Source organism: Euprymna scolopes, chromosome 36, assembly GCF_053919585.1.
Source record: "Euprymna scolopes isolate OS-2025 chromosome 36, ASM5391958v1, whole genome shotgun sequence".
Classification (NCBI taxonomy): Eukaryota; Metazoa; Mollusca; class Cephalopoda; order Sepiida; family Sepiolidae; genus Euprymna; species Euprymna scolopes.
In genome coordinates this window covers 82,990,914-83,006,674 of record NC_136517.1, presented here as the reverse complement: position 1 = coordinate 83,006,674, position 15,761 = coordinate 82,990,914, and the positions used below count along the sequence as shown (strand labels likewise).

Here is a 15,761-nt window from a genome sequence, read left to right as displayed (position 1 = left end):
CTATAAAAGCAACCTCTGCCATGGGCATGCTTCAGAGATATGTTATTGAATTCCCGGCAAGAGCAATTGTGAATGGTGGTGACTATGTAGAAAAATAAATTCTGGTTCACAGAAGGACGGACATTTTATTGTAGCTCTTCAACTACTTTTGGAATGACCCTTGTATGACAAAGCACGATCCGAACGGCTATACACAGGCATCGTGCATCGCTGGCAAAAGCAATTGTGAATGGTGGTGACTATGTGGAAAAATAAATTCTGGAGCATAAAATGTTGCTCGCTTTAATGGTACTACTCTTGTCTTCATAGCTCTTCAACTTTTTGAATTAAAAAAAAAAAAATAGGAGGCTTTACTTTTTAAATGACTCTCGTATTTAATATTTCTTTCTTTCTAAGGAATCTGCATAAATTAATACATTTAAGTGTATGCTATGACCAAGCAAAGCCTGGTGGCTTGCTAGGCCATGTTCCAATATAGAGGTGCTCAATATATACCATCAAAGGTCGTTCATTTTAAAGTTGTTAAAATAAAAAAAGCTATAATTTCATTTTCAGTAGTTAACTTGTTAAAACAGTCACCATGATAATAGAATTTATCAAAGAGCTTATAAAGACTACTAGCAGGCCACCCGGCATTACCCGGTTGTATAATATGCTTAAATATCATTTTGATTAATGCAGATTTCGTATTTATTATATTGGACCCAATTTATAGTAATGATTAAAATGTTTTTAAAAAAAATGACTCGTGCGCCATCACTGAGGATAGAAACCAAAATGTTTAGCTTACGATTTACTTTTTCCTTTGACATTAATGACTGAGCTATGAAGACCTATTTTCTGCAAGGCTAAAAGTTAAAACATGAACTAATAGCTATTACGTTATGCATGCATATTCGTAATGCCATCGTTCGACCTTCACCTGGCAAATTTCATTTTTTTTTAATTTTCACACTTTTGTGCAGATTTTACCTGGCTAAGACCCAAATATAAAGTTCCTCATGGATTCGAATACCCTGTATATTAAGTTTCATGTCTGTAGACCTAAAACTGACAGGAGTTTGGTAGGCAAAATTTTTTAAACAAATATATATATATATATGTATACATTAATATATATAAAAAGAGGTTTGTGTTTACTATAAGCTTTTTGCACAAATATTATGCAAGTATAAATCATGTAGAATATCTGCTGAATATAATTACACTTAATAGTTAACTAAAGATGATAATCCCATAAGAAAACCGAAAAAAAACTAATAGGAAATTAATTAAAATGAATGTTTAAAAAAATATGCAAATTAGCTAGATCTTTAGCAGATGAATGCAATTCCACGATCCATGCATAAAAATGTTGTATTTTCTTTTTAAATAAATAGAAAAAAGGGTTTTTAATATGAATATCAATACACGAAAAAAAAAAAATTTATAGGAGTATAGATAACTTGGAATCTGGTTATATTGAAGCAGTTGGCTCTAAAATTGGCCGACACATTTTATTGTCTAATTTTACAAATGGTGAAATGGCATCTTAATCCATCATAGAAAAAGAAAAGAAATCTACAAAAATCAGATTTTTTTGCAGATTTTCTCCTTTTTCTTCTCCTTTTTCTTCTCCTTTTTCTTCTCCTTTTTCTTCTCCTTTTTCTTCTCCTTTTTCTTCTTTTTCTTCTTTTTCTTCTCCTTTTTCTTCTTTTTCTTCTCCTTTTTCTTCTCCTTTTTCTCCTTTTTCTTCTCCTTTTTCTTCTTTTTCTTCTCCTTTTTCTTCTTTTTCTTCTCCTTTTTCTTTTTCATTTCATTTCCTTTTTCTTTTTCATTTCCTTTTTCCTTTTCCTTTTCTTTTCGTTTCTTTTTTTCGTTTCTTTTTTCCTTTTCCTTTTCTTTTCGTTTCTTTTTTTCGTTTCTTTTTTTCGTTTCTTTTTTTCGTTTCCTTTTTTCGTTTCTTTTTTTCGTTTCTTTTTTTCGTTTCTTTTTTTCGTTTCTTTTTTTCGTTTCTTTTTTTCGTTTCCATTTCTTTTTTCGTTTCCATTTCCTTTTTCGTTTCCATTTCCTTTTTCGTTTCCATTTCCTTTTTCGTTTCCATTTCCTTTTTCGTTTCCATTTCCTTTTTCGTTTCCATTTCCTTTTTCGTTTCCATTTCCTTTTTCGTTTCCATTTCCTTTTTCGTTTCCATTTCCTTTTTCGTTTCCATTTCCTTTTTCGTTTCCATTTCCTTTTTCGTTTCCATTTCCTTTTTCGTTTCTTTTTTCGTTTCCATTTCCTTTTTCGTTTCCATTTCCTTTTTCGTTTCCTTTTTCGTTTCCATTTCCTTTTTCGTTTCCTTTTTCGTTTCCATTTCCTTTTTCGTTTCCTTTTTCGTTTCCATTTCCTTTTTCGTTTCCATTTTGTTTTTTCTTTCCTTCTCCGATACTGTAATCGGCTAGGCAGTTCTAGAAAAGCTTTGTTTATGCAATCTGCATTTAGATTTAGGTACAGATAGTGGAGGAAAGAATTGATAGTAGTTGTAGATAGCAAAGTGTTTTTGTGAAAGTTTGGCAAGGAGGACCATAGATTGGAGCTCGGACTAGCACTTGCTATGAAAATAACGAGAGCATAGATAGGCTGTCAACATCTCTTCTGTGGAAAGCGGTTGCAGGGAAGAGAAGGCATCACCTACTAGATTTCAAAACCCACCTTGAACTCTATCAAAGCAAGATCGGTGCGCTGACCAGCTCCTGCTGAAATGTGGCAACAGTACTCCATTTTAGGATGAACTTGACTCTTAGAGAGATTGTACAGATTGCATTGACAGCGAGAAATCTACTGGAACGGTAGAATGATCCAACCATTTTTTCAGCAATCTTGGCAACAAATTTGATGCATGTGTTCAATTTCAGTTAAGGAATGATGGTCAGTCTCGAAAGCTTGCTAAGCCACGGTGCTTCCCTAAGACGAAAGCCATTCATTTCAATTGGGGCCAGAGGGGATCAGAGCGATTATGATGAAAAGAGGGAAGCCACTTTTTTCCTCATTGTACCAGGTGCTCAAAGTTGGAAGAAAATCAGAAAAATCTTGGTCTTTCCTGGCCTTAGAAGTGTTTCCATAGATTGCGGTGTCATCTGCATAAATGTCTACGAATGATCTAACATGATTTGGGAGACCATTGATAAATAAAATTAGGCCCAGGATGAAACCCTGAGGGGTGGGAATCAGAGCTTAGATTTATGAATTCCAGTTTGTTTGTTTTTTTTTTTTTGTTTTTTTTTTGCAAGTTAATTCACCTTCTTGAGCATTGCAATTTTGAAAGTTTTGATGCTAACCAGTTTAGATTTTTAAAATTTTTAAATTTGCTGCATAAGTCAGATTGATGGTAAGTAGGAGGAAAAAGAAAATAAGTCATACTTTTACTTTTTTTAAATAGGGGTAATCTCCTTTACAAGTTTAAGTAATTTTTTTTTTAAATTGTCTTCAATGTAATAATTTTCCTTTCTGAAATAATTATTTTCAAAGAGAAACTGAAGCAAATTACATTTTTCGATGTAAAGAACATGCTGTAAAGATAAGGAAGAAATGGCTAGTCTGAATCAAATGTCAATTTATCAAATGTCATGCTATTAACGTCTAAGTTAGAGAATTCAACTGACTTTTCTTTGTGTTTCTTTAATTTTAAAACTTACTGATGGTAGGTGGAGGTAGGACTAAAGAAAATAACTCATTTTTTTTTTTTTTTTTTTTTTTTTTTTAAATAGGAGTTATCTCCTTTAACAATTTTATGTCATTTTTTTTAAAAAACTTGTCCTCAGTGTAATAATTCTTTTCTGGAATAATTATTTTTGAAGATAAACTGGAACGAATTACATTTTGTATTTTATTTATTTATTTTTTTATATTTTATTTTATTTTTTTTTATGTAAAAATCATCTTTTCATGATTTTGGTATTGATCCATAACTTTTTTTTTTTTTTTCAAAGTAATGAAGAAACTGTAAACTTCCGGCAGTTCATGCGTGTTCTCGCCAGATTCCGTCCAACAAAGACAAAACTAGAGAGAAACAAACTCAATTCCAGGGAAGAGAAGCTGAAATGCAAGTCATTCTTTTTCGTTATTTTTTCTCTTTCCCTTCTTTCTTTTTCTCCTCTCTTCTTTTATTCTGTCTCTCTTTCTTTTCCTGCCTTTTTTCTTTTGCCTCCTCCTCTTATCAACTTTGCCTCTCATCTTTTGCCCCTCTTATCCCCTCCTATCCCCTCCTTTTCTCCCCCCCCCTTCAGTCCTCTTCTCCTCCCCTCTACTCATCGCCTTTTTTTCTCCCCGTCATGCATGTTCTTGCCAGATTCCGTCCAACAGAAACAAAACTCAATTTTCTTCCCCCGTTCTTTCCATCCTCCACCTTTTTGTTAACCCTTTCATTTTATATTACAAATAAATTTTAATTTTATTTAAATAAGAATAAACACACTCCTGTTTCATTGCAAAGCTAACAAATAGTTTATATTCCATGTCTGCGTTTCTAACCCTTACCCATTTCAGTAGTTGCTATAGATCAGAATAAAGAGGAGAAACGACAATAGAAAAACAATTAAATTTACATATTTGTTGTAAACGGTTTGTCAAAGAGAAGCATAAAACGAATATACAAAACCTGTAAAGCATATTTGTATCTAATGATATGCAAATCGGTAAAACCAGATACATGATTACTAAAGGAGTACGTTAATATACCAATACAATCAATAAAGACACGTATTACCAGGGTCAGTTTGTAGAACGATGTACTGGAGAATATAAAAAACAAAATGCGACTTAACATTTTGTTGGCGATTTTTCTGGGAACCTGTACACTTGCAGCAAGAGGTGGTTTTTACCAGAGTTCTTGAAAGCCATATCATGATGGCAGCAAGTTGAACCATGTTTGATGGTTTAATAAAACCACGTACACTCCTGCCTGACGATGACCGTTGACCCCCCCCCCCCCCAGTGTTTTTTCCATAGTCTTCTACTCCTTCGTCTTCTCTTTTAGCTATGTCGTCATTTTTCACATTTGCAGCTGCTGAGGAGAGGTGGGAGGGGGGTATACACCAGTTCACAAGTGTAAAAAAAAAATTTTAAAAGTAAAATACAAACTCCAACACGTTCTGCAAATACAGGTGTCCAAAAAAAGTCGCTGAAGGGTTTGGGCAGACCTCAAAACGTCTAACGCCAAACCCTGCAAGAATTGAAGGAAAACATCAGGAACAAAATAAGGGAGTTGAATCGCAATCCAGAGATTCTGCAATCTGTCGTGAATAATGTTTTGGAAAGAGCACAAATATGCAAAGCTGAAAATGTGCAACGTTTAAACGACATTATTTTTCATAAATAAAAACTGCATGAATTTTGCATTTTAAAAAAAATATTTCCCAATCGATATCTGTAACAAAGCCACTGACATGCATGCAAATGACCAAGCCATGGCATAAGTGTTATGTCACAGTTTTAAGCACATGTAGACATGGCAGGGTCTTTTCTATTAATTTTTTTTAACCATGTGGCAGGACAGGAATTTTTAAGCAAGATGCAGAAGAATGACTCCCAACTTTTTATAAGAATTTTGAATGACTGTAAACAGTGAAACTAATAAGACATAACAGCTGGTTAATAGCTGCAGATTAAGAAACTGTTAATTGACCCCAGGGAAAAAGCAGGAATGCGACCATATTGTTGCTCACTTGGAAAGTATGTGTCGGGTGGTTTAATGTGGAAATGACCGGTAATAATTGCCTTTTGTTTCTACTGAAAAAAACCTTGCTGAACTTCTTTCCTTTGTTTCTTTGCGAAATTTTCGTACACGACGTTGGATCCATATTCATATTGTAACGACCACATTACAATATGAACTGGACCAAATGCATGGAAGGCAACTTCCAGGTCATGAATGCATAAGTTCAGTCATCATAACAATGCAATTTGCAATTTTCTTTGATCCGAAATAAAAATAAAAGAAATTACTTTTGGAATGTCTCTCATACTTTGAGTTTGTATTTTTTTATTTATTTATTTATTTTAAATTTGTGAGCTTATATATATATATATATATATATATATATATATATATATATATTTTTTTTTTTTTCTTTTTAATAATTTTGATTTAACATTTTTCTTTTTTATATTTTCTAATTGCAACTGATAATTTTTTTTTTTTCATTTCAATTTTTTTTAGTTGCCTTCAAAATGTATGATTTGGATGGTGATAGCAAAATTTCCAGAGAAGAACTCCTTGCCGTCCTGCATATGATGGTTGGCACTAACATCTCTGAAGAGCAGGTATGACTATCTCTAAAATTAAAAATAGTGTCAACTAAAAATTTTTTTTTTTTAAATTGCATCCGTTATAAAAGAAAACATGTCAATATTGAATTACCTTACCTAGATACCGCTATTGCAAATTCGTGGTCATAAGCCGCCATCAGTGGACTGTTTCTTCTGTATCTAACGGTCATAAGCTAAAAAAAAAAAAAAAAGTCGCACGAAATCTTTTTCGGGTAAAATTTTATTAAAATTTGAAACCATTGTTTTTAATGAAAATTTAAATATAAATAATGGATTACTGAAAATCATCAAATAGTTTGAAAAAGACTTTTTCAAATTATTTTTAACGTGCAATTATTTATATCAATCTGAAATTGTGTAAATTAAACTAAAAATATTGTTTATGACTATTTAGTGCAATAGAAACCATCCGCTGATGGCGACCCAAAGCCACAGATTCAGAATAGTGGCATGTAGGTAAGATAATTCAATATCAGTGAAAATCCTTATTACATGATTAGTTATTTCTTTAGTTTTTATGGAATTTGTAGATGCTGTTAGTGTCATGATTGTCGGAGATTAGAGTTATCGATTTTGTAGTAGCGTCTGTATTCCTCTAATGAGACTTGCCTTTTTTTATGTTGCGTTCACCTCAAACAAAGCATGTTGCTATTCGGACAAAAGGGCTATCATTTGGGACCATATTTAGAGATCAGCAAAATATCAATTTTTTTTTTTTTTTTTTTTTTTTTTTTCACATAGGCATCACCACATTATCAAGGCCCAGAGGCCACTCAAGGATAAGGGTTAAAGAGTGTACAGTAGAAATTGGACAATATAGTAATCATTAGTAATGAAAATTTGGTAAATTTGATAACTTATATGGAACGGCTCATCAAGAACTTATTTACTTTAGACTTGAACACAACCATATTGTAGTCAGCCGGAAAGCAGGAAAACGGAAGACAATTCCACAGGCGTGCAGTTCTAAGAAAGAAGCTTTGTTCATGGAATCTACGTTTAGGTTTAGGCACAGATAAAGAGTGGGGGGAATTATTGATAGTGTTTACAGCTAGACGAGTGTTTCTTGTGAAAGTTTGGCGAGGGGGGACCATAGATTGAAGCTCAGTCGAACACTTTCCATGAAAATAACGATACATCAGAGACAAGCTCGCAACATCTCTTCTGTGAGATTGAGGTTGCAAGGAGGAGAAAAGGACATCTCCTACGAGGCTACGAAGTCTATTTTGAACTCTATCAAGGCAGGACAAGTCCTTTCTAGCAGCTCCTGCCCAGATGTGGCAACAGTATTCCATCCTTGGACGTACTTGGCTCTTATATAGATAGAGAATTGCATCAGCAGTGAGATATTTACTGGATCGATAGAAAGATCCCACCATTTTTCCAGCGGCCTTGGCAACAGATTTGATGTACGTGTTCCATTTAAGATCAGGAGTAATGGTCAAGCCCAGAAGCTTGTCAATTTACATTACATTTAAACTTCTGCGTATTTGTAGTCAGGGAAGCAGGTAACAGGAAAAGAATTTGAAAGTCTAACAGTCTGAGTGAAGAACCTCTTAGAGTAGAAGGTTTTCTGGCATCTACGGATCTCTACAGTGAAGGGGTGGGATTTTGTTAAACATTTCTCCTTATTACTGAACTGAAGCAGTTCCGATCCAGAAGTGGTGTGGTTGAAGATTGCGCAACTCTTGCTCCATAATTACATGCACAGCTAACCCCTTACAGGGGGTATCCGTTGTCTTTTGAGACTGAGCAGAGGCTTCCATTTCCAAAAGCTGGAACATCACTTCACGCCTAGTTTGATTGCTTCTTGAGAGTTCTCATAGCGGACCAATCTTTGCCTTTTAAAGGGGTGATACCAAGATTTTTATTATAAATATTTATTACCTATGCAATCTTCAGTGTAAGGAAATGAGAATTCAAATCCAGTTTCAGGGTCATCTTGAAAATTTATCAGATTGTGGATATGCAAGGTCACATGATAGAAGTAAAGACACAAGTACATCATTAAATATGGACCAAGATATTTTGTTTGATATGGTGGACCGTATCTGTCTAATATGGTGAACCGCGCCCGTCTAATATCTAATATGGTGGACCACGCCCGTCTAATGTGGGGGACCGTATCTGTCTAATGTGGGGGACCGTATCTGTCTAATGTGGGGGACCGTATCTGTCTAATGTGGGGGACCGTATCTGTCTAATGTGGGGGGCCGTATCTGTCTAATGTGGGGGGCCGTATCTGTCTAATGTGGGGGGCCGTATCTGTCTAATGTGGGGGGCCGTATCTGTCTAATGTGGGGGGCCGTATCTGTCTAATGTGGGGGACCGTATCTGTCTAATGTGGGGGACCGTATCTGTCTAATGTGGGGGACCGTATCTGTCTAATATGGTGGACCACGCTCGTCTAATGTGGTGAACCGTATCTGTTTAGCCATATTCATTTAGTAAAATGAGCTTTATTTAATTGTGACGTGGCCGTATCATATGACTTCCAATCACTTGATGATACGAAAAAAAGTATATAGTGCATGTAGGAGTGCGTATTCCATTAACGTGGATTTGTAGCTAACTTCTATTTGTAAATACATCTTGTTTTTTTTTGTTTTTTTTTCACAAATTAATAGTTATCGACATTTTTTTTCTGTTTGTCGTTCTTTATTTGTGCAAATTTTTTTTCAACCCCTTTGGCCATTAACCAATGCAAATGTTGGGCTTAGAAGAAGAGGGGGGAGGTGAAAGCTGAGTGGTTGAGTAGGGTGTCCCAGAGAACCCTTTCTTTGCACCCTTTTTGAATTAGATCAAGTGTGGCCGTCCTGAGAGAAGGTTTCTCCGCCAAAGTCTGACGTTAAATGTACAGAAAGTTGTCCGTCAAGAGAAAGGACGCTTTGTAATTGCTACATATTTTTCATCTCCTCTAACTTCAAAAACAAATAGGTTTTACAAGTGGAGAAGGTATTCATTCCAGAAGAAAAGAACATTTTAATTGAAGCAAGGGAGCTTAATACATTTAAATTAACCTCAGCGGGTTAATTAAAAGATTTTGCCAAGCAACCTTAAATAGTGAGGCCCCAGCTTGTGGGTTTTGGGGGAGTGTGGCACCACTCTTTAATTGCCATTGCTCCCAGGTCCATTCTGACCCGGAGTGGTAGTACCTATTAGAGTCCCAACTATGGGTTAAATAGAAACCGACTTGAAAAAAATATATATTCTCTTAAAAAATTTTTCTTCAAAATAACTGGATTCGGCATTATATAACCTGAAAAGGGTTGATATGCCGTAAAACAAAAACAACCAAATAAAACCAAACCATTGAAGAAGAAAAAAAATCCCTTTTCAAGAGAAAGGAAACACTTTTAAAGAATACTTATTCCAGAAAAGAGTTGTTGAAAAAAAATAAAAATTGGATAAAGGACTAAAAAAGGATTCTTTGAAGAAACTTTTATGAAGTCTACTTTGTATATTGAATTTTTTAATTGTAAGTTTTCTTTGCAAGAAAACTTATATATTTTTTTTTTTTTTTATGGAAAACGTGACAAATTCCCATTTTTTTTTTTTTTTTTTTTTTTTTTTTTTTCATATCGTTTAATTCAAATCTTTTTAAAACAATTGCCTGTACCCCCTATTTTTATGCAGGTTTCTTTTATTATTTTTTTTCATATTAATATGGTTGACTTTTCAGTTGTGCTTTGGGAAGCAAAAGCAACAGGCATTTTATTTCCCTTTAATAAAATTTGAATTTTGGATCTACTTTTTATTTACTCTTTTTATTTTTATTACTAACTCGCCTTTTCCATTTTTTTTTCTTATGTTTGTTTCCCAGAAGAGGGAATTTGATGAACAAATCAAATTTTCATAAGAACTAGACATTTTATACTGAATCCTGGAAGAAAAACGAAGCGGGGGAAAAATGGTAAAGAGAGAGAGGGGGGGAATAAATACAGTAGGTTGGGTTAGGGTTACATCTAAATATAATTAGTTTAACTTTTATCTCCATTTGATGGCAATTAGACAAAACATTGCAATATTTCAGATTAATAAAAAAAAAAAGTCTTACTGACACAAAATCTCCATTTGAATATTACTTACTTTATTTGTCTTTTTAAATTCAAGCTTGAAAGCATCGCAGATCGAACAATCGCTGAAGCTGACACGGATGGCGATCGTCACATTTCTTTTGCAGAATTCTTAAAGGTAAGCATCTATCCATTTTAAGGATTAAAATTTTCTTGTCCACTTTTTTTTTTTTGATCCCCTGATAAAGGAGGGATTGAACCTAGTTCGTCTGTTTACAATTTTCTCAATAACCACTTCTTGAATTTTTAAAAAAGTTTTTCCACAAACATGAGTCATGCTGAATGTAAATTTTTGCCAGAACGGATTTTCCTGGATAACTCTGGTCCCCTCCCTAGAGGGCATTATAGGGGTAAACCCCCCCCCCCTCCCCGCCTCCTCCCAAATCGTTTGTCTGCTCATTTGTTTGCACTCTTCTCAAATAACCTTACCTTTTTTTTTTTTTTTTTTTTTTTTTTCACAAACATTAGTCATGGTGAAAGTAAATTTTTCATTCATGGGGGGGGGGGCACATGCTTGGTTTGTTTTTCTAGAAATCACTCGAGACAAATAACTGTGAATAACAAGTAAATATGTTATATACTTTGTCAAACTATTTAGATATTTTAAAAATATATTTATTTACAGAAACACAAAAAAGAAATGGTCATATTTTTTTAGTTTAAGCAGTTTCAAAAAGGTGAATGTGCAACAGAAAATAGTTTTTGCCGGCATAGATTATGCAGGTTTAAATAAAGTATATTTAAATTTTAATCAAAAATGTAACTATATTTGAAAAAAACAAAAGCGTATATTAATATAAATAAAAAATTAAACTAAAAAAATATATTAACAAAAAATATCTTAATATTTTGCCCAAATATATAAGCAGTTTTGAAGAATAGCAGAAGTGTTGTATCCGTTTTGTGCTTCCATACCTCAATTGACACACACGGGCGCCAGCTTTTGGTGTGTTTGAAAATTAGGGTCTGCTTTTATGCACAATTACCAATCATTGAATTGTTGACTTCAAGCTGTCAGGCTTTATAAACGACACAATGGTGAGCATGAATGCAACAGGGCTCGATCCACTCTCGATGAATGCGATTTCAAGTACAAATAAATATACTGTAAACAATACCAACATAACAAACTGGTGCCTATCATATTAGGCTGTCTGAAGATACTGGCTTCAGAACTAAAATGCACCAAACATTGTTGTTATTTTTGTTTGTTTGTTTTTGGACTGTTATCCTCATCTTCATAGTTGTTTCATGATGTTTCAACCAACTATTCCTCTGGCCTTCGTCAGGTGGTTTACTGTGACGGGATAGGAATGCGGAGTCTGTTAACTATATCCTCAGTAATTACTGCCTTCCATAGTTGTTGTTGTCTCACCATGTTTGAAATGACAACAACTATGGAAGGCAGTAATTACTGAAGATTCAGCATTCCTATCCCGTCGCGGTTAACAACCTGACGAAAGCCAGTAGAATAGTTGGCCGAAACTACGTGAAACAACTATAAAGATAAGGATAACAGTCCGCAAACAAACGAATAAATAAATGTGTTATTCAACTCAAAGAATTAAAAAAAATTAAATGTTTTTTTTTCCCCTTTCCTTGTGCATACTTTCATGTTCTGCAAAGCTAAAAACAAAAACAGCAATTTTCCTTTGCAAAACAACCAAACCAAACAACCATGAATAAATATTTGAAGATATAAAGAACTTTTTTTTTTTTTCTTACATAGGCATCACCACTTATCAAGGCCAAGAAGTCACTCGAGGATAAGGGTTAAAGAGTGTACAGTAGAAATTGGACAATATAGTAATCGTTAGTAATTGGAAATTCGGTAAATTTGTTAACAAGTGGAACGGCTAATCAAGAACTTTTTTACGCTTGACTTGAAGACACCCATATTGTAGTCGGCTGGAAAGCAGGAAAATGGAAAACAATTCCACAGGCGTGCAGTTCTAAGAAAGAAGCTTTGTTTATGGAATCTACATTTAGGTTTAGGCACAGATAAAGAGGGGGGGAGACTATTAATAGTGTTTTCAGCTAAACGAGTCTTTCTTGTGAAAGTTTGGCGAGGGGGGGGGCATAGACTGAAGCTCAGTCGAACCCTTTCCATGAAAATAACGATACAGCAGAGACAAACTCGCAACATCTCTTCTGAATCTTGGGTTGGGCATGTCGTAAAAGAAAACAACCGACATAACAATGTCTGCATCAGGTTAGCCCTCGGTTTGGAACTTTCAGGACAAGTACAGTCAGGCGTAATTACTATTACAACTGGATCATCCTGATCTGGAATGATGGTGCCTGTCCCTGTCCCATTATCATCATATTCAGTTTAACGTCTGTTTAACCTGCTGGCATATGTTGGACGACTTTTAGAAATTGACTCCCAAACTTATCTCTGGTGCTACCAGATCAGGCTGTCCGAAGATACTGGCTTCCTGGCCCAAAGGTCCTGGATATGACCTAAAACTATATCCGATGGTGAAGCCCCACCTTGCGGGCCTTGGGGAGTGTGGAGCCACCCTTTAATTGCCATTGCTCCGAGGTCCACTCTGACCCGGAGTGGTAGTACCTGTTCGCAACTATGGGTTAAATAGAATCTGACTTAACAAAAAAAAAATATACTCCATTAAAATCGTTCCTCAAAATAACTAGATTCGGCATTAAATAACCTGAAAAAGGTTGATATGCCGTAAAACAAAAACAACCAACAACCAATCCTGACCCAAAATGCACTAAAAATTAATGCTAATTTTTTTCTTCCTTTCCCTTTGCAAAGCTCAATGATGATCTGCAACACTAAAAACGAAAACAATTTTCCTCTACAAAACAACCAAACCAAACAACATTAATAAATATTTGAAGATATGAGAAACGTGAAGCATAAAAGCTCGTACATAAATGATTCAGCATTAAATAACATTAAAAATGTGTAGAACGAAACAACCAAACCCGAACTAACATATCTCTGCCCAGGTCTTTATTTATCCCTCGTTCTCTCAAGTTGATTATTATCATTTCTTCTCGTTTTTTTCCTTAGGCTTCCCCTACCAAATAATTCTGCTACTCAAACTGTTTGAAAATACTGGCTTCCTGACCCAAAATGCACCAAGAATTGATGTTGTTTTTTCCTTTCCCTTTTGCAAAACTCAATCATGTTCTGCAAAGCTAAAAACAATAGCAACAATTTTCCTCTGCAAAACATCCAAACCAAACACTATAAATAAATATTTGAAGATGTAAAGAACTTCAAGCATAAAAGCTTTTTCCTAAATCACTCGATTCAGCTTTAAATAACCCAAGAAGGGTTGATATGCCATAAAACAAAGCAACCAAATCCAAACTAATTTATCTCTGCCAGGTCTTTATCCCTATTTCTCTCAAATTTATTTTTATTATCTTTTCCTTAGGTTTCACCTACCCACTAATTCTGCTACTCAAACTGGTGTACGTTAAGCACTTTCATTCCTTCAATGTGACCAAACCAATGAAGTCTCCTGTTCTACACACACACCCCTATCCCTATACTATCCAGATTTAATCTTCTTCTAAAGTCATCAGATCCCACCCCGTCTCATGTTAGATATTCTTTCATGCAACGCATGTCTTCAACTCTCACTGGCCATTTTTAACTTTCATACATAATCATACTGCGTACATATGCCTAGTAGACTTTTTTCTTGGCCGACGGTAATTTCATTTAAATTTTTTAAGTTGAGTCTAGAGTGCCATTCTCTATAAATAATTTTGTTTCTTTTTATCAACGACGATGCAGTTTTAATTGTTGTTGATAATTGAATATGGATTTTTTATTTTTTGTTTTAATTTCAGGTGATGGAACGTGTTGATGTCGAACAGAAAATGAGCATTCGTTTCCTGCACTGAACCTTGGAATTTTTGCTGACATTCAGCCGACATTTTTTTTTTTTTTTATTTGTCTCCCAGTTGTTAAATGCTTATAAAGGATGCAGCTGCTGTTATTACAGCATCTCCCTTCCTCTCATTATTCTTCATCTCTTTCTCTTCCCCTCTCTCCTTTCAAATCTTACTCCTACCCTCCCTCTCTCGCGCCTTACTCCTACTCTCCCTCCCTCTCACTTCTACCCTCTTTCTTTCGCATCTTACTTCCTACTCCCCAACCTCCTCCTTTCTACCTTCCAAATCTTTTTATATAAATTTTTTTTTTTTTTTTTTATATGTAAAACTTTTCCATAAGTCTTGCCTGTCCGCCTTATTTCTCCTCGATTCGCTGCTGTCACATTGTGAAAAAATTTGCCAACAGGTTTCGATGCAAAATCAGGCAAGAACTTCAATTGTGTCATTCGTTCCATCGCGAGTCTTTTCACTCAGAAAATCGCTTTTCTTCATCTTCATTTAAACAAAGCAACTTTTTCTCAAAAATTTTTAGTAAAATTAGGATGTATCATGTGTACTGGATCAACCAATGGAATTGATTTTGTAAAGTTCCAATCCGTTGTGATTTGCGCATTAACTATTGGAAAAGGTATAATTAAAATTACATCTTGCATTCAATTGTATACCATAAGTATATTTTAGCATTAAATAACCCAAAATGCGGGTTTATATACCGTAAAAATGTGGGATATAGATGTACTTTCACATTTTTTTAAAGTGCAAGATGTTTATTATAGCACGTCTAGTTCTAATAAAGGGAGATAATCCGTATATTGTAATTTGTTACTTTTAATTTCATTTTTTTTTTTTTTTTTGTCTGACATATGTTGAAATCTTGTAGCTGTCAGTCGATCCATGATTTTTAGACCCCCCGCCCCCTTCAAGTATCAATCATGTGAAGCCACGCCCATAAAATCCAGCCATCCAATAAAATAGCAGTTCTAAAATGATTAGATTAAAATGTTTTGTTTTTTTTTCCACTTGAAATTCAGATTTCTTTTCCTGTTTAGAAATGAATGATACAATTTAAAGTTTTTTTTCTTTTTGTTTTAGAAAAAAAATTTTTTCTAAATCAATTTTCATCCTGTGATGATAAAAAAAAAAACAGCAAATATACGCTTATGGAATTTTTTTTTTTTTTTTAATTATTTCTTTGTTGCTTAAAAAAAATAACTGGTCGGGAGATGGGAGCAAATTTGTACATATGGGATTTGAAGAAAATAAAATCAAGAAAAAAAATGATAAAAAAAAAAGGAAACCTATTTGTCTTTTATATATATATTTTTTTATTTATTGTTTTAGTGAGATTGAATCTAGGAACATGCCGCATGTGTAATCGCCTAGCTTGTTGGTCTTGTTATGGTCGTCTGTCAATCTATCCAGCACTGCAATAAAGAATTCTCCATCCCAAGCAAAACAGCATCGAATTTACAAATAATTTTGTTATTTTGGATAAATGGCATTCGCTTCAAAGTTTGAATG

The 15,761-nt window shown here is 34.3% G+C and overlaps 1 protein-coding gene across 1 annotated transcript in view; it reads left to right on the top strand.

Annotated features, from left to right (window-relative positions):
• LOC145260637 (calcineurin B homologous protein 1-like) overlaps window positions 1-15,532 on the top strand; it is an 84,931-nt gene extending 69,399 nt beyond the window's left edge. Inside the window, exons 4-7 of the mRNA XM_080118963.1 lie at window positions 3,951-4,063; window positions 6,179-6,282; window positions 10,402-10,482; window positions 14,196-15,532. Of these exons, the coding sequence (XP_079975089.1) occupies window positions 3,951-4,063; window positions 6,179-6,282; window positions 10,402-10,482; window positions 14,196-14,249 (352 nt within the window). The 3' untranslated portion in view covers window positions 14,250-15,532. The remainder of the gene's footprint in view (window positions 1-3,950; window positions 4,064-6,178; window positions 6,283-10,401; window positions 10,483-14,195) is intronic.
• The last annotated feature ends 229 nt before the right edge of the window (window positions 15,533-15,761 follow it).